Below are 19,015 nucleotides of genomic sequence, written 5' to 3'. Positions count from 1 at the left end.
TTCGCCAGGCATGGCGAAGTGAGAGACCGGAGGGGGAAGAGATAGTCGAGGAGTTTAATTAATTAATCCGGAACTACGGCGCGGGCAAAGCAGCCATCCCCGTGTTCTCCTTGCGGTGCGAGGTGGCAAAGTTCGTCGTGTTACGCACGAAACTTTCGAAGAACATGGTATCGTCATGGAACCACGGCAACACATAATATAGTCGCTTATCCCTCGCAGCTTCGAATTTCCGCCCGCGAGGAAGAAGAATTCAAATCACTCCCCGAAGACGCGTTTGGACCGCTCGAAAAATAAAAGGAAATTCACAAGTGGCAGTTCGCGAAGGCTCAGTTCGAGTTGTCGTATTCGCCAAGCTGATTTTGCATTCGGGCTATCTTCGAGCAACGCCGAGGAAACGAAGTGTACTTGATTTCCGAGCCGTTTTATTCGCACCATCTCGGCACAGGTAGTCAACATTACGGATAAATCTCGACTCCAATAAAAGGAATTCCAGCAGATGCGGACGACAAAAGGTCAAGGAGTGTTTGTATTAGTCCTCGACATCGCGCGACTACATTTGCATTTTCTTCTGGTAAATGTGTTTAGATCCTTCGCAAAAAAGAAGAGAGCAAATTCACAAATGGCATTTCGCGACGACTCACACAATTCAAATTGTGGAATTCGCTACAATGATTTTGCACTCGGAATTTTTAAGAAACGCCGAGGAAACGAAGTGTACTTGATCTTCGAGTTGTTTTAATCGCATCACATCCGTGTTGGGAGTCAACGTTACGGATAAATCTCGACCCCAATAAGAGGAATCCCAGCAGGTGCGAACGACAAAGAATCAAGATTTGTTTGTATTAACGCTCGACAATGTTTGCATTTTCCGTTAATACGACTTTTTTTTCGATACGATAGTAACGTTTGTATTACAGAGACTTTTCGCGGAAATTTTCGAGACCCGACTTTTCATGCGCCCAATTCACTTGCATTATGCTCGTTCGTTACGCTAGTGAAATAGACGAGTGAGGATTACGCAGAGAAGAGGACGAAGGCAGCGCGACCGTTTTTTTTCTTTCCAGCAAAAATTGAGGTCGAGAAGAATGTTTTGAGCGACGGTTTTTCCTAAATAAAAGGCAAGCGGCGAGAGTGAGTGAGTGAATATGAGAGTATGTGTGTGAGAGAGAGAGAGATTTTGATAGCATACGGCCTCCGAGGCAGTCGACTGTATACATGTTCTTTTTTAGACGTGTGCGCGTATTATACCGCAGTAGTCGCATAACTACAGAAATATAAAGAGATACAAAGAAAAACTATTGTTTCATTAATCCCTACTTGTTTACAAATATTATATTACACACACATATTATAGTAACAAATAGTTTAGACACAATGAAGTAGGAAGCTCATCGAACTGTTAAAATTGAGAGTCATTATTATGTGTGTGTATGTGTGACGATCTTGCTCGGTAATTTTACTATTAATTATTATCAATATTATCATTTATTATTATTTCGTGCTCTTAATTATACTAGTTAATTATATTATATACATAATTACATAATTACATATATTAATAAATATATTAATCATAATATATCAATTAATTATATTCGATAATAACTAAATTTTGACAGTTTGATATGCTCCCAACTTTATTACGTTTACACCGTTTTGCAACTCGCTGTACTGCGTTACTTTTATATAATAATCATATAATAAAATTAATGGGATCGTGAAAAATGGGAAAATTCATACACATCGGATATGTTAACAGAGCGTGAACAGAGACTCGCATCGCGTGAAGATTTCGGTAAAAATTGATCGAAGAACAAGAAACTCGAGCGTATCAAATTAAAATTTCACTCTCTTTTACTGAAAGGCAGAAATATTACTTGAAAGATGAGTTTTCGGTAAAGATTCACCGGTTGCCGATAAAGCGACTGGAAAACAGCCTAGTTACGATTATTATTGGGCTGCATTGAAGTGCGAGACGAGGTAACGAGCTCCGAGGGCGGTGCTTACGACCCTGTAGGTGTCAAATTTACGGTTCGTCCCTCCAAGAACATCACGCGACGACGCGACACGGCGTATCCGCCTCGGAGACGTATTTAATAACTATCATTATGCCCGAAACTCTAGTCGAGCATTTCCGCATTGGTTAATTCGTTAATGTGTCGCGGCTGCCACGAACATATCTCGATGGAGTTGCGTCCTTGGTATCGGTTCGAACTTGCTCGGGATGGCATCCGCGAGTCCCGAAGAACTTACCTTGCCGAGGGCGCGTAAACTTGCGCATCTAGCTATTTTAACAACGGAGGAACGTTTCAGGCATCGTAACGAGGAAAGTTTCAGGCATCCGCGGCACATCGGCTGCGCGCCAACGCGACCGCGAAATTCGACCCGTTTACAGTCGAATTCGAGCTTGTCTCGCGCGTCCGCACTACGCGCGCGCGCGTACGAGTAAGTAGATTGAAAAGGAGTTCCGAGGGCGTATTTCCGCCCTGATATGTCCCTGACGGATGCATCGTAATCCGCACGGATGAGCCTCGAGTCATTCGCGTCAAACATGTCTGAGAAAAGCGTGAGGAAAGCAGACGGGGGAATCGTAAAACGACGCTACTGCTTTCAAATGTCGATATTTCAAGAGCAACAACTTATACCCGACTCCTTCTATCTGTCGTTGTTACGATATTATTGATTAAAATGAAATAATATTGTAACCGACTAATTCGAAGTCCTACAGAAACTAAAAATTTCAAAAATTAACACATTTCGCGATTTACCTTCTCTGATAACATTGGGTCATTATTTTGTCCCATGACACTAAATAGTTATTTTCTGACGTTTTTTGGTCGCTAAACACGAATCCTACCGTAATTTTTTTCAAAATTGTGACGTGATAGTCAAATTTGAACAACGGATTCGTGTTTAGTGACCAAAAACACGTCGGAAATAACTATTCATAGGGCAAAAGAAAGATAAAAAAGGTAATTAATCGTTCCTAGATGAAGAACTAGTGAACTGATTTCGAGTTATCTTCACGAGATTTTTCGTAAGTATACAATTTTTACGAAAAATGTTTCAACTGCTCACTTCACTTGAACAAATGATAAAAAATGGGTATTTGTAACGTGGAAATCATGAATCCGAAAATAAGATAATGTAACGTTTTTTGAAACTTTCGCGCCTTCACATTCTCGGCAGTGTTCCTCAAGTGAGTGACCTCGAGAAGCAGGAAGTAGTAGACATCGATTCACTCCCGATCCGTTGAAAAGAAATATGACATAAATACTGCGTTTGTATATATTTGATGCGTGCAAAGCGGCAAAGCGAGAGGAGGTAGAGCAGACTCGACTCACCTTTCTCCAGAGGAGTTCTCTTGTACTTCTCCAGCCTCTTGACTGCGATGGCTTCCAGGCGTACTCTGGCAGCTGGGTACTCCTTGAGCACGTCCCACATGTCCTTCTTGCTGAGCACGAACAGGTCCGAGTAGCCGACCGAGCGCACGCTGGCTGTTCGCCGGTTACCTGCGTCGATGTAGCCATTTATTGGTTATCGGGATGCATCAAGCTTTCTTATGTAACCGCACGTGATCGACTTGTCGATCGTACTATTTACGGCAGTCTCGCTCACGTCTCGCGCATCGATGCCGATGCACGTGGTTCCGGTTACACGCACACACGCACGCATGAGCATAAAAGCACGCAAGCTCCACGTCGCGTAGGGAAAAAAGATATCCTCCACCATAGAAGGACGAGGGCATACTAGGTGGCGGCGGGACGCCATGCGTTCGAGATCTGCGTATCTTTTCGTTCCAGAGGGAGAAAAGATATCGAGAGCGCGGTTCTGCTAGGCCGGGACTCGAACCCGGGTCTTGCCGGGCGAATGCTCTAAACCACTGAGCTACCTGACGTTCCACGCTCACGACACTCTCCTCTCCCCAGATAACGCTCAGAGATGTCGTTCGGAAGCGACATCTCTGGCGCGATCCCGAGCGCACGGCGACTACAGAGAGAAACAATGTTACTGTACCAAATGGTACAGCTGTCAGTCTCTCAAAGTCAAAGGTTGCTATCCTTTTTGCTATCCTCAAGTCAGAGTTAAGGCTCAGAGTAGGGGCCATCTACAATGGAAAATCGTACGCCGTAACAGTAAGAAATTAACCAATTATACTGGATTTTTAGAAGAATAATTGATTGATTGTGATTGGTTAATTTCTTACTGCTGCAGCGTACGATTCTCCATTGTAGATGGCCCTTTATAGAGAAACTTAAACAGTAAGACATAAGCAAGTTGACGATTCACCTCAACCAGTCGACGATTCATCTTATGGTCCAAGAACTAGCGACTATGATTTATCAATTTGCTTACGTTTTACTTAAGCTGCTTAAGTCTTTCTGTGTGTCACGGTCCTTAAAACCCGGACATATAAAAAAACCCAAGCAGTAAGAAGCTTTACTTTTCTTATTTAAGCAGTAAGAAGATTGACAATCACAATCGATTATTTCTCGATCGTAAGGAGAATCGTCCGCTGTGATTGTTAATTTTCTTACTGCTTAAGTTTTACTGTCTCAGTGTTTTCTGTGTGTCTCCGAGTATAGCCTGAGTTCATAACCTCGCTTTAAGCTTTAAGCCGTAAGTAACTGACAAATCAAAGTTGATTATTTTTGAAACGTAAGAAAAATAATAGACTGTGGTTGGTCAATGTACTTACGGTTTATGACTTAAAGCAAGATTGTAAACCCACCCTTAGAACTCGAACATACAAAAAAATCAGACAGTAAGATTTAAGCAGTAAAAAAATTGACTAATCATAAACAATTATTCTTCGACCGTAAGAAGAATCATTAACTGTGATTAGTTTTCTTTCTGCTTAAGTCTTATTGTTTCAGTATATCTCCAGCAGTAAGACTTCAGCAGTAAGAAAATTGATTAATCATGATCGATTATTCTTTGACCGTAAGACTTGTTTTACGTCGTTTGTTGGAGTCGGATGTCGCAATCGATGATCCAATGAGAGAGTTTATTTTCCGTAGGTGAGTTCTCATTGGACCATCGATTGCATTCCGACATGTAACTCCGACAAACGACGTACGGTAGAACCGGCCTAAGGAGAATCGTCGATTGTGATTGGTCAATTTTCTTACTGCTTAGGTTTTATAGCTTCAGTTCTTTTGCGTCTCCAGCCTTAGGATCATCATCCGCCATTTAACTTGAGAGAAATACCGATGAAAAATTAACAAACGGATATTTTCGATCAAAATAATTTTGATGAATTTTTATATCCGATCACGATATTCGATTAAATTTAGTCTAATACTTTCGATCATAATGGCATTTCATCAGATAAACCGATGAAAAAATTATGAACCGATATTTCTCATAGGATGCTTTCTGATGAGATACAAAAATTTATCGGTATTTTGATTGGAACAAATATTCATTTGTTAATTTTTTATTGAATAATTTCTCTCAGTGTAGGGAGGAAATGAGTGAATAAATAAGAGAGAAGCTGAAGCGTGCTTCTAAGATTGAAATAACAAAGAGTTTTTCCCCTGATCCCACTCAAGTCACCCTTAAAAATAGCGGCAGACCAAGAATCATCACGCTTTGTCCTAAGTCTGACTAGAGGATCTCTAATATCGCGTTTAAACGCGTACGATATATCGTTATGTTGAACACGAGCCATTTGCACTCGCAAGAGCACGTAATTCCGTCGCGAGGATGTGCGAGACTAATGTTGATTAATTAAGAGCGGAGTGTAATTTTGATTAATCACTTCCGTTCTCTCTCTCTCTCTCTCTTACGGCTCGGTGATTCGATGTTAATTGTTCGCCAAGTCGTACGGGCCCGTTTTTCCTTAACGGTCCGGCGTTTGCGTGCGCTAATGAATTGATGGATAATTATGGTGGTGCGAGCGCTAATTAATTGCCGCCGCTGCCGCCACCATGCAACTCTCATTGCGTTTACTCGTGCGTGAGAATGTAATTTTTTCTTCTGCCCATTTATACGGCGTATTTCGACGTTTCCATGCGGGTTTCCGGCCACTTGGCGCGGCTCTTCGTTGTAAAAATTACACGTATTCGTTATTTAAACTGACGCTAATAACGCAGTTTCTGTCCGATATAACAATGACGCGAGTACGAGCCATTGTTCACATGTTTAATTGGTGTCCGCGATATTTTATACGTCGGCATAAAAGCATTCGCGTGATTAACGAGGTAACGAATAGCGTAATTGTTTCAGACATACGTGTGTGTGTGTGTGTGTGTGTGTGTGTGTATATGTGTGTGTGCAGTCTGGAGTGTTAGCGATATAACTCGCCGCGTAGCGAGGAGAACTTTATGTATTTCCAGGGGAGATTTAACCGTAAGATAAATGCCACGTTCGAAAGTTTTGCTTCATTAGTATGCCGCGGATGCGCGGGAGTCGTAATACAAATTGTAATAATTAAGTTAAGGCGACACAGAAACTCTTTGCCCCGGATTGAAAATTATGCCGCCGCGTCTGTGTTACTTTTGCTGTAATTGTAGCGTAGCGGCCTGTGCGCCGCTCGCCCCGTCACGCGGAGAAAACTATAAATAGCTCGCGCAACTTGCGTCATATATCGCCGAGGAAGTCAAATAACCGCCAGCAACATTTGCCGGTGCGCGTTTGCGCGAGAGGAAAGGCTTATAATAATTTTTCGCCCGCTCGCCCCCGATCTCGAAGCGTTCCAATCAGACGAGAGTGTGCGGCTCTTCTTACAGTTATTTTTCTTCTTTTTTACATTGGAGAGTTTTGAGCGTGCGTTTTAAAACGAGCGGTATAACGCAGACTCGGTATTTATTTATTATTATTTATTTATTTATTATTATTTATTTATTATTATTTATTCGACTGGCGTGTACACAATGAGGAACGTTGTAATAAAAATTACGTGAAAATTATATATTTTTTTCTCTCTAATGTGTTTTGTAAGGTTGGGCTATACTGAAATTATTGTATAAATTACCATAGAAATAGTGAATTTGATGATCTACCTACGATACGTAAAACAACATTCGAGTAATTATGCAAATTCAAGTAACCACGAGCAAAGTGAAATATTGAGTAATTTTGTATTAAAACGACAAACATGCATAATATAAAAGAAAAAAAAATTATTGCTGCGCTCGCTCGCACACTTCTCATCAAATGTGACTCTCAAAACAATCCTTGTCCCCGAAAGCGCGGGCGCAACAATATGTAGTAATTTCAGTCAGAATCCCATATGAGAATTCCAAAAAGATTACAAAAATTTTGTTGTGATTTTTACTACAATATTTCCTCCGTGTGTAATTAATCGGTTTTTATCCTGCATTTTTTAAATAAAAATCCTTATGTTGCATACAGATATTGCGATATGAGCGTGACGGCGTGCGGGTCTCACACCTTCTTCACCACGATGCATCGTGCATTCTCGTAACAATGCACATCGAGACGTTTGCTGTAGTTTCCTCGGCGACGAGACTTTGGCCATTGTTCACGTCGAGGTTCGAATTACGTTATCATACAGTGTCATATAACGTTAATAAGTTGCAATGGATAATACGTGTCGATAGTGGAAACGCACTTCCGAAGGGAGACAGTCAATTTTGCTTTTCGTTTCTCTTTCTTTCTGTCAACGACTCTCAGCACTTTGCTGACTTATATGGTGAAGGTAAGACGACGAAATTGACTGTCTTCCCTCGCGAAGAGCGATGTAATTAGAGTTATATCTGATATATGTTTCAAGAGTCAGCTAAGATAAAGGATGCTAGAAACTACTATATAATTAATTTATACGTGTGTATATATATGTATATATAAGTATAGTATGTATAGTATATATATATAAATATATAAGTGGTAATAATATTGGCATATCCGAATGCAGGTCATTACATCCTTATGAAATCAGCACGCATCACAGCAGTAAATTACAATCATCAATAAGAGCGTATCAGGGAGTGATAGTGATAGATCGTGAGGAAGGTACGTGAATAGTGCAATGAATAGTATATATGATAATATCGTATGAAAATGGAAATGCTATCGCACGGTGGCATTTGTAAGTGGCATTTGCGCGATCGGGCGCAACGATAATTCCGATCGACAATCGAATTATCCGTCTTCGCGTTATAAATAACCGGCGCGAGCGCGATCGATGCCTCGACGACGGCCGCGGCACACAGTGGGGTCAAATGAAACTTCATGTTTGAAGAAGGGCTGCAGTCTCGAACAATACTCTTGCAATACTCTTTTTTCTTTTTAGTAAAAGCTAATGACACTTGGAACACTGTCGAGCCAGATTTTTGCCTCTTGCTTCCCTTTTTCCAAGTCAGACACAAAGAAGTTAGACTTAGAAACTCTTTTCAATCCAACAAGTCTGACAGATGCGGGAGCTAAAAACTTGTTACTTCAAGAACGATAATTAATTAAAATACTGATAACATGATAACATGGTAATTTGTCTTACTGATAACATGGTAATTTCTTGCTTAATTCAGTAGTTTTTATTTACTAAAATTTTAGGTGCTATTTCTATTATAACTTTGTTTGTTAAGTTACAGTAAGATTTAATAATGTCAGTTTGTATGACTTTTTCAAGCCTGAAATAAATTAAGAATTGAATATTTAATTTCACTATCAACATTTATGTCTGATGTTAAATTAGGTGAAATATGAAATGTCTGCTGTCTGATTGAAAAACATTCCTAAATTCTTTATGTTTGATTTAGAAGAAAGGAAGCAAAAGGCGAAAATATGACTTGATAAAGTTGTTCAAAATTTTATTAGCTATCATTAAAAGGAAAAAAAAACATCGAAATCGGTGGAAACTTCGGAGCTGTTGCCTTTTTTGAAACATGAAATTTCATTTGACCTCACTGTGGCGGCGGCGGCGGCGGCGGCCCGCTACATCGATCGACGGGAGGACGCGAGTCCAACTTTTGCAAATGCCACCCTCCGACGATAATAATATAAGTACGTAACAATTAAGTAATGTAATAATAAGTATGCAAGAGAGGATGGTGTATTGAAAAGAAACAGAAGGAAGAGATATGTAAACAGTCTCTCAGCGTGACGTGACAGCACCAAAATTGTGAGAATCAAGATGGGAAATAATATATAGATGCGAAAAGGGCGCGACTAAGATCCGGAGTCGGTCGAATTCTAAGCCATCTCTTCTAATAAAACTACGAAAGCGAAATGGAAAATTCAGCACGAATGGTTAAAAATATTTCCTTTTCATCAAGGTCCCATCGACCGGCACGCCTCGCGAGAAGCTGACTTGCGCCGTTCGCTCGTATCGTTCTCGTTGCGATCGAGAAAGCTTCACATGCGTGTCTTGCGATAAAGAAAACAGGCTAAAGAAATGGCACCTCGATGCCGAAGTGTAACGTCGCGTCAACGATCTCTTGACGCTCTTCTCTCTCGCATGGGTCAGATGTCAAAAATTGGCGAATGGCCCTGCCGCGTCAATCGCAAAAGAAATAAAAAAAGAAGAAAAATGAAGAGAGAGAAAGAGAAAAAGAGACAGAAAAAAAAGAAAGAGAACGCGACTCAATATTTTTGCGGCGTGCGTCACTGTTCGGTCGGTCGTCCCGGTCGATCGTAAAACGCAAAAACGGAATACAGTAGCCGTGAAAAACAAAAACAAAAAAAAAAAAAGAGAAGGGAAAAGAATCGAAAGAGTGAAGACTAAAGGGCAATACGTGTCACGGGCCTTATTCGAGGCGCGTCGACGATCTCGCAACGACTCCGTCGGATGTGCGTCCGCGGAATCCAATTAACCGTCGTTGTTTATCGGAGAAAAACCGAGGGGAGCATTATGAAATTTTCGACACGATGCGGGCATATATCACGGAATTGGAACGCGATTGATTCGCTCGCTTCGCGCGGCCCTCGCAATTCGCGACCGCGATGTATTCCGCGGCAGTCGCGGATACCCAGTTATATCCAACTCCGAAAGAGAAAAAAGAACTTCTCACGCCTCCCGTGTTGGTTAATTTCGCCCGTTTCCCACGGACACGCTATGCGGAAGGAGTAATAGAGTTTACCGAGTTTATGCCGGGAAAATAAGCTCGCACGGCCGCCGTATCTCTCTCATCGAACGATAAGTAAGAAGGGAATTCTTTATTAACTGGCCACGAAAGAGAGAAAGAGAGAAAGAGAAAGAGAGAGAGAGAGGAGGGGGGGAGAGAGGAGAAAAGAATTAATATCGCGGGAGATGAAATTTTCTTCTAATTTAATAAGAGCGCGGATCGTGATCGCTATGAAAATACTCGCGAGGAAAACTCAATTTAAACGGGATTAAAATCATTTCGGATGGTCAAAGGATTCGTCGGCCGTTGTGCGAGTCTGGCGTTTCTTCGGACCCGTCGATGTTCCACCTCTCTCCCGCGAAAAAAAAGAGTTCGATGAGCGGCAGAGGAGACACGGAGGGAATAAAGTTCGTGGCCTTTGAACGCTTATTTTTTTCTTCGTCTCATCGATGAGAGGAAGAGTCACTCGCGAGAACCGGTTCTCGAAAATGAGAACGAGTCGATCCCGCGACGACATTCATGGACGTTAGGGTGACCAAACGTCTCGAAAAAGCCGTAGGCGAGACGCCATTTGTCCCAATTTATTATGTACGTATAGAGTAAAATAAATAATATACAATTTTACATACACACGCTCTCCAAAGTGTATAACTTACACTTATCAAACAAATCTCTAGACAATTTAGAGTTTTTAAAATAGGTGGATTTTTTAAAATCTTAAATTTTAAATAATTATTTTAACATATATAATATACAATATATAATTATATCTTCTTCGTTTTTCTTCTTTGTTTTTGGTCTTTTTTTCTTTTAATCGTGTTTCTTCTTAAGGTCAATATTCCAAAATTAGCTGATTGAAAGTTGGTTACTCTAACGACCACGTCGTGATCCGGAGAGAACTGTCGATGCGGAGAAATTGGCGCGACGCTTTGCAATTCGACGACCAGGACCGATTAATGAAGTGAGGCCGATAACGAGGACTGATTCCCGACACGTATACCGACGCGACGACCGCGCAGTTCGTCTTTCTCGCGCCTTCGATCGTCTTTCGTCTACGGCGAAACGTGCACGTCTGTCGTTGCGCGAACGTCGGACGCAATTTAAAGGTGAAGATCGACAAGTGGGACGTCTGCGAGAATAAGAGAGAGAATAGTGGAAAAATTGCTAGAGAGATCGTTTTCAGATCGGCTCATACCGGCTCGACGGCTTGCCCTCTCACAGAGTGGTAAGAACGTGAAACGTGAAAACGTGATCGTGAAAAACGAGGGGGACAGCTCACGGGCCCCTGGTCCGTTTGGAATATTTACCGCACTCTTTACCTGCGGTCCCCATATTGAGAATGCTGATCTCCCCGAAGTAGGAACCCGCCTTTAGGGTGGCGAGCACCGTCTTCCCGTTGTCGGCCACCACCTGCAGTCGGCCTCTATTCACTATGTACATCTCCTTTCCCACCTCACCTGCAATCACACCAAAGTCGCATCTGAAGAAAAAAAGGCTTTCTCCGTTCCTCTCTTAAACGTCGTTTCCTCGTCCTCTCCCTTATCCCACCAGCCTGAGGTATTTCGTATCTCGCGCGATATAATCCCGGTGATAAAGCCGTAACACGCGAGGCTGCATTTCTGTCGTCCGCACGCGGGAGTCTCGCGTTGTATTTAATGTAAAAGTGCAGCTTTTTTTCTCGCTGTATCCGTTTACGAGTCTATAAAAATAATCAGCCGTCGGCACCGCGCTCGGAATACAAGTCGCTGCATTTCATGGTGCACGACCTGAGCGCTGGTGTCTTTCCATGCTACGTACATAACGGTGCTAGTATCGTCTTGGCGACGTGACTCTCGGCGTTATTAACTATGACGCATATCTGCGACGCGGACGGAAGAAAGAAGGAAAAATGTAATAGAGGTAAAAAAGCTGATTAACTTTAACCATAATCCGGTCGTCCCTTTTCGTCTCTGCCCGGATAAAAACCGAGACAGAAGGAAAGAGAGAGGGAAGGGGGGAGGGGAGAACAAACCGCCGTTGATGTTAATCGACTTCGGGGAAATCGAGCGTAAAATTCATTTTGGACGATCTATAATCTGCGATGAAATTCGAGATGGGATTTTGCTCGTGAATTTATGCGTCGCGTACGATACAGGGAATACGGTGAAGATTTACGGACGTGCGCGCACGTTTACGCGTACGTAGGTCTATAAACGTAATTCTTGGAGTGTTCCCTTACAGATAGAATTCCGTCTCGAATCCCGTCGGGAATTATAGGCCGTCTAAAGTGGCCTTATAATAAAAGACGCACGCGTCGAGTACCAGGCGCGGGAGCAGCGGCGTCGTTTGTTCCGTGCAAGTAGTAACGCCAAGTCATAATTCCGGCCATAATCGCACGGCGCGATAGCGGAAATGCGAGGGTCGCGCCCATCAAAAGACAGCAGGCATTCGTGGCTCGTGGACTGAAACGACCACGTTCTCACATTCCTGTACTCATTCTTGTGTTACCCGTTTCGCCGTTAATGAAAAGAAACCACTGTCGGAAGGACGGAGCATGGACGAGCGAAATGACTCGCCTCATGACTTTTGGGTGTCCGGGCGTGTCGAAATTAGTCGCCCGGTTGCTTACTATTTGCTGGAACAGATATCGAACGCGGATACACGCATGGCGAGTGCCAGGATGGCCAATGGCGTAAGCTCCTGAGTCCAAATTTTAGCTCTACTTTCGACCTAATTCTTCCAACATCTGTATATTCCCCTGGATCCGTGTATGTTTCGTACACACTGAAAGTGAAGTCCTACTTAGCGCCTCTAAATAGCAGAGAGCGCCCAAAATGCCACTTATAAGTTCCAAAGAGGATCTCTCGGTAAAGTTAACGGGTTAAGTAGAATAAAAAAAAAGTTGGTGTAGGTTTCAGAGTATTAAAGCAGGCGTTGAAACACTGGAGGTCAAGAGTAGAATCGAAAATTCCGACTCGGGCTCGCGCTATTGTTTATGCGAGACGATTCAGCGCACGTTAGCACGAGGAGAGTTTCTCGTTTAGATGCCATAGACACGCGGATAAAGGGACAACGATGACTCCGTATTTCCCGGCGAGGAAAATCCGTTCCAGACGGATTTCTCAGTGTCGAGAGATCGGTTAAGCGCAGTTTCGCCCCAAAAAAAGAAATTTACGCGTGACCACGCAGCGCTCACTCTTGTTACGCAAACAGGGAGAGACCAAAGAGTCGTTCTCAATTCGCGTAACGATATTCCATTTCGCTGTGGCCATAAAAGGGACAGAATTTCGATGACCGTTGTAGGCCGTCGCGGAGCGCTGTAAAGCGCACGGCACAGCGTCGGCTGTGACAATTTACGAGCCGCTCTCCTCTGTGCAACCGCAGACTATGCCGAAGTAGTTATACAGGCCCGCGTTTCCTTCCTTCGCTACGCTTCGATAACGAGCACCATGGTCTTTCTCTCTCTCTCTCTCCTCCTTTCTCTCTTTGTCTTCCTGCCTCTCTCTCTCTCTTTTTTGGTCATAAAGCAGAAATATTCGTCTGCCGCCCGGTGGTTTCCGCTTACGCTACTGGTGACGAGGCTGGCACGGAGAAGGAGAGAGGACGGACAATCATTTTTCACACCCGCGGTACATCGTTTGGCCGGCTTCCAACACTCACATACCCGTAAGCGGGACACGTTGAATCCGGGGGAAAAATCGCGCAGGAGAAGAAGGCAAGTGTCTGGGCGAGGCTCGCGGCCGAGAGAAAGAGAATGGCCCGTAAGTGACAATGGAAGACGGGCGAAAAATCGATATCGCCGACAATGAGAGGCGCATACAGCGCCACACTTCTCAGCCAAATTCCGCGCGGCGTTTATGACGTTAATTTTTCATTCCGTTCTCCGTAGAAAACGGCAAGCAGCTCCGCCCGCAGCTCAACAAAACATTTTTAATGCGCAGAGACGGCGAGAGCAGAAATGTGCCAGCGACCTTACCTTTGCGACAGATGTAGTCGCCAGGTGAGAAAAGAACGGGCCGTAGTCGCAGCACCAGCTCGCACAGGAAGCCAGCCTCCGTGTTCTGGAAGATCTCGACCCTCTTCAGCGTGTCCAGGTGCACGTTTATCGCGATCTCCGCCTTCAGCTTATCTGCAACGCATGAGAAAAAATGGGAATTAACACGCAGCACGAGAATGGAATGCCGAGCAAGCAGATAATCGAAAATGCTAAAGGGATATTTAGTTCTGCACGTTCATTCATTCATGTACTTCGCGCTTTTGTCGTGAAATATTATATACCTGAGTAGAAATACTAATACATAACTAATCGGCCTGAGTCAAGAGTTAGTAGCTAGCTAGTACAGGCTAGATGAAATTTCCTAGCACGTTGTTACTAAATCGTTACTGGTTAATTATTCACTGAAGTATAAATCGTGGTCTAGCCGTTTTGTCTAGCCATTACATATAAAATATGATAGAGTAGATGGCGTTGTCTATTTTAAAATGCATAATCTAACTACTGTATAGTCACTAGTATTTTAAAATTAATAATTTTGAAACTAATAAAATGATTAGAGAGCTTGCAAAAGTTCACATCAAGCTTGCTTTACATTAATTTAGTGAAAAATTTAAAAAAAGAAAACAGAATTAAGTGTTTATTGCATTATTGACTAGTAACTATTTGTAGTTTCTCATTTCATAACTAATAATTTCATAATTTCGTTTATTTAATCATCAGTCAACTTATTCATCTAACCACTAGGAGAAGTAAGCGTTACATTAGTGACGTAGACGTCAGTAGTGACGTTAGACACGAATTAATAATTAATGAAGTCCTGATTGCCAGACTGCGTTACATGACTGATCAGGACTTGATAACATCACCTTGTACGAATTACATGACGGATAACCGATTGGGAGATCGAGGCGAGATTGGGGATCAACCTGATTGGGATCTGATTGGAACCACGGGATAAATGTTTCGTCAGGTACACGTGCAATGTATACGTTTGATCACGAACCCGTTAAATTATTTAATTAAAATTGATCAGAGTTAAGTTACTTAATTAAAATCGATTAATCTATAAGAAATTACACGATACAACTTATATATCTATTTGTATTTTTCTAATATTATGTAATATTTATATTTTCCCTCTATATTTACTATCATTGCTGTATTTAATGCAGTAGTTTATATTTTCCAACTATATTATTAGACATTACCGATCGATACCTTGACTTTTTTTTCTAACGCGGCGGACGAAATTTTCACGTGAGACCATTTATACGGTCGACACGATATCGGCGCAACGCGAAGCGCTGTTTTTATTGCACGCTGTTACAACTTCACCGATTTTAACTTTGGAGTGCGAGGCCGTTTTTCGAGGAGATTCCGCGCGTGTTTCTCTAAAAGCGCCGTCTCATTAGCCGGAAACGCCTGGCTGAGCCCATCACCCGCGGAAAGTGGGCATCCGAAGAGGCTAGTGAGCAATTAGGCGATATGCACGTTTCCACAGGCACGTATACGCGTGCATCGCGTGCATGGAGACGTAAGCGCATACATTTTTAAGCAGCGTCGGATAACGGCGTGTCGATCCATCGTAAATCGTTTGCGGACGCGTAAGGCGCGAAGCGCAGGCTGCCCGTGAAGTGTCGACTTCGATTTGCATGTCGATAGCATCGCCGAGGTGCTAATCCGACCAGCGACCCTTTGAAGGGACATTTCGTGGGTCCGCGCGAACGGGATCGCGATCAGATGGAAATTACGAAACGCCATTGCGTCGGTTAAAGGGAATTCTCTCGTGACCGGTCGATGCGCAGACACACATTGACTCCGACCATTCGATCGTTACTTCCCACAAATGTTAGTACTTTAATGTGGTAAATCGTAGAACGACGTAGAGGGACTCTGGGGGAGGGAAGGAGAGAGAGAGAGAGCCGGAGTTTTGTCGATTTTAACAGCGTCGCTGATGTTTCATTTTCGGAATGTGTACTTTACACAAGAAGTTCAATTACCATAAATTATTCGCTGATTATCTGCTGCCCAAACACAATTATTTTTACGATTAAATGAAATCAGCGCTGATGAAGCTGGCCAATATTATTCGTAGGGGGAGGGGAGATGACAGCACGTCGCGTAAATATTGTCCCCGCTGAAAATGCTATTAATAAGGTAATGCGCGTAATTAATTGACCATTGTAGTAAATATCGTATTATTAATACTTATTCATTCGGACTGATGGCAACGTTACAAAATAGGGCCTATTGATCATGAGCCAGTGGCGTTATTTCGTGCATAAAATCCTGATTAACAAGATAAAGCTTAATATCGTTTGCCATTGTCGCTGTTATAATTGTAGGAAACACGCGCGACTAAAATTGCCAGTTAGCCCACAATCGTCGAGCGTGCACAAGCGACGCGACGTATGCCGCGACGTTTCCATTATTATCGCGATAATACCGTCGTGTAATTAGCATTAAGCCCCGCAAATTTACCGTTAGCCGAATATTATGAGCGCTCGCGGACATGGCCGTGTGTGCTGCGTGCGTGAGTGAGTGAGTGTCGCCGCGCCGTCGCGTGATACTCTTTTTTGCGAAGTGTAACTTCATCGGCGATCGATACGCGCCGAAATATTAACGCGTAATGCAGCTTAATTACTCGTGTAATCCGATTACGATCGCCGCACAAAAATCTATGTATCGTCTGTTGTGCCGCGCGCTGCGCTATATTCTGTTAGTTGTAATATACAGCTGTAGCGCGGCGTTGCGAGCAGCGATAATTGTTTGATGAAAGAGTAACTTGAACGCATTTTACCTACTGAATTCTGGCCTCGTAGAAAGTCCTTGTACACTCATACAGGCAAAGAATGTAACGAAAATGCGAGCTCGGAAATAGCTTATAAACATTAAGTTGTAATTCGTTCTTGTGGAAGATTATAATTATTATCATACGATTCGCAAAAAACGCTTTGTATTTGTATTGCAATAGATCAGCGTAGAAATTTTCGTGTTAAATTTTTAATATGCTCGTGTGTCAATTTAATATATTGTCGTTGTGTTATTCTGACTATTTTGCGTTGACTTCACGTTCGCCGTTTTTAAATGTTAAAATAACAGAATTTATATATGATACTTATCATTCTTGGTGATATATTTTATATATAAAGTGTACAGATAACTTGTGTTACTTGTCAAGCATATCTTGTTTTGTGTTAAATTAACACAAATATTTGAATGGATAAATTGGAATATATGAGATGAGTTAAATCAAACACAAAATCCTTTGTAGTGTGTACGTTCTTTCCGGACTCGCTCGAATAAAACTCGAAATCGTTTTTTTTTATTTCCTTTACTAATAAAAATTGTGGAATTGATTGTTTTATATACTATAGATAAATTATTTACAGAGTGTAATCGTGATTTTGTTACAAACCTTTAAGGACGATAAAGGTGATCAATATGAACAATTTTCACGTAGGAACTCATGTCCGGAAACGTTTTGTTTAAGAGTTACAAGTTTTGATATTTATAATAATCTGTCTAAGTAATATTGCAGAATAATAACCCTTTGATTATCGCATTATGAACTTCTAATTAATGTAAATTAGCTTATTACAATTCAATAATTGTTATCAGAACACATTACAGCAAATGTTTAAAGTGCATTGGCCTTGAGTTCGATACCAGCTAATTGTAAACAAGATTCTGTTTTCGCACCACTATATACAAACATTACTACAACAATATCATGAAAGCAAATAACATGATTTAACGTGCTCCTTAATCGTTTCCAAAAGTAAAGCTACGGTTCACCAGGAAACAACCTAACTACATTCATCAAAGCTTGTAACTCCTAAACGGAACGTTTCCAGACATAAGTTCCTGTATGAAAATTATTCATATTGATCACCTCTATCACCTCTATCTAAAATTTGTAACAAGATCATGGGATTACACCCTGCGTAATACTACTTCATATATGTAATACTATCTAAAACTTAACTGCTAATTTAGGGAAATGTTTGCTCTTTTATTGGGAGCGGGACTGCTGTAGCTTTAAAATGCAATTCACCTCACGTCGCTACGACTTTTCTATGCGGAGATATCGACGAGCGGCGAAATCGTGTGCAATGAGGACTCAGGCCGCTGACAATGTTGCGCGCCGCCGCGAGATGTGAAGTCCGTGGCGCGAGAATGCTACAATAAATCGCGCAGGTGCTGTCATTCGGCGGCGAAGGATCGCACGCCGTTCCGGAAATCTCGAAGCTTCGTATCTCGGCGAAAAATCGATGTGCGGAAACAAACGTCATTCTTCTCGGCACTTCGCGCCGCACGCGTGTAGGTACTGTGTGCTCTTGTCATGACACGTGCTTGATTAAAACATGCAGTATACACGATATACTTTCGCATAGAGACTCTGGAATATATTCGGACAAAGAAACAAAGAATGTCGTATCTTTCTATCGCGACAAGTACGAGATCTCATGCGTATTTCGTTCGGAAAATTCCGCACTGTGATTTCTACGTAACGTCTCCCTTCTCGCAAATTCTGAACATGATTTCAAGACCCGGATCAATATCGCAGCCAACGTCACGATATGAGAAATTCAATCTTGGCTGATGGCTGCGGGTACCCAGCCAAGAATTGACCGCGTTGTTTGGAACCGAGAAGAGTTATCGTTCGACTGTGATTCAATGTCGAGTCAATATTCGCTGCCAGTACTGAAGTAAAAAACCGGAAATCTAGCAGCCAGTAATAGTGCGAGTCGAGGGCAAGTGTGAAGCTTTGTATGGCAAAGCTGCTTGAACGATTGCGGTCACGTAATTGTTAGGAAAGAGCGCGGGCGAAAGGTACACTTCTGCCGCTTTTCGCGAGACAATGGAACTCGCGCGCAAAAGTGCCACGAATAGAATCCAGCTACTTCGTCACGGTGCTTCTTTGCGTGTGCGGGCAGAACAATCGCGAGCAGAGGAAAAGAGAGAGAGAGAGAGAGAGAGAGAGAGAGAGAGAGAGAGAGAGAGA

General features: G+C 42.4%; 1 protein-coding gene across 1 annotated transcript in view; it reads right to left on the bottom strand.

The window, feature by feature from the left end:
- Positions 1-19,015, bottom strand: part of LOC116843969 — a 269,149-nt gene that overhangs the window by 22,249 nt on the left and 227,885 nt on the right. Inside the window, exons 10-12 of the mRNA XM_032814975.1 lie at positions 13,987-14,139; positions 11,351-11,488; positions 3,345-3,512 (exon numbers count right to left, since the gene is read on the bottom strand). Of these exons, the coding sequence (XP_032670866.1) occupies positions 3,345-3,512; positions 11,351-11,488; positions 13,987-14,139 (459 nt within the window). The remainder of the gene's footprint in view (positions 1-3,344; positions 3,513-11,350; positions 11,489-13,986; positions 14,140-19,015) is intronic.

Source organism: Odontomachus brunneus, unplaced genomic scaffold (assembly GCF_010583005.1).
Source record: "Odontomachus brunneus isolate Ranch 3 - 2012 unplaced genomic scaffold, Obru_v1 Obru_scaffold_037, whole genome shotgun sequence".
NCBI classification, from domain to species: Eukaryota; Metazoa; Arthropoda; class Insecta; order Hymenoptera; family Formicidae; genus Odontomachus; species Odontomachus brunneus.
The sequence above is the reverse complement of the archived record's forward strand: the minus strand, read 5'-3'. Positions and strand labels throughout refer to the sequence as shown.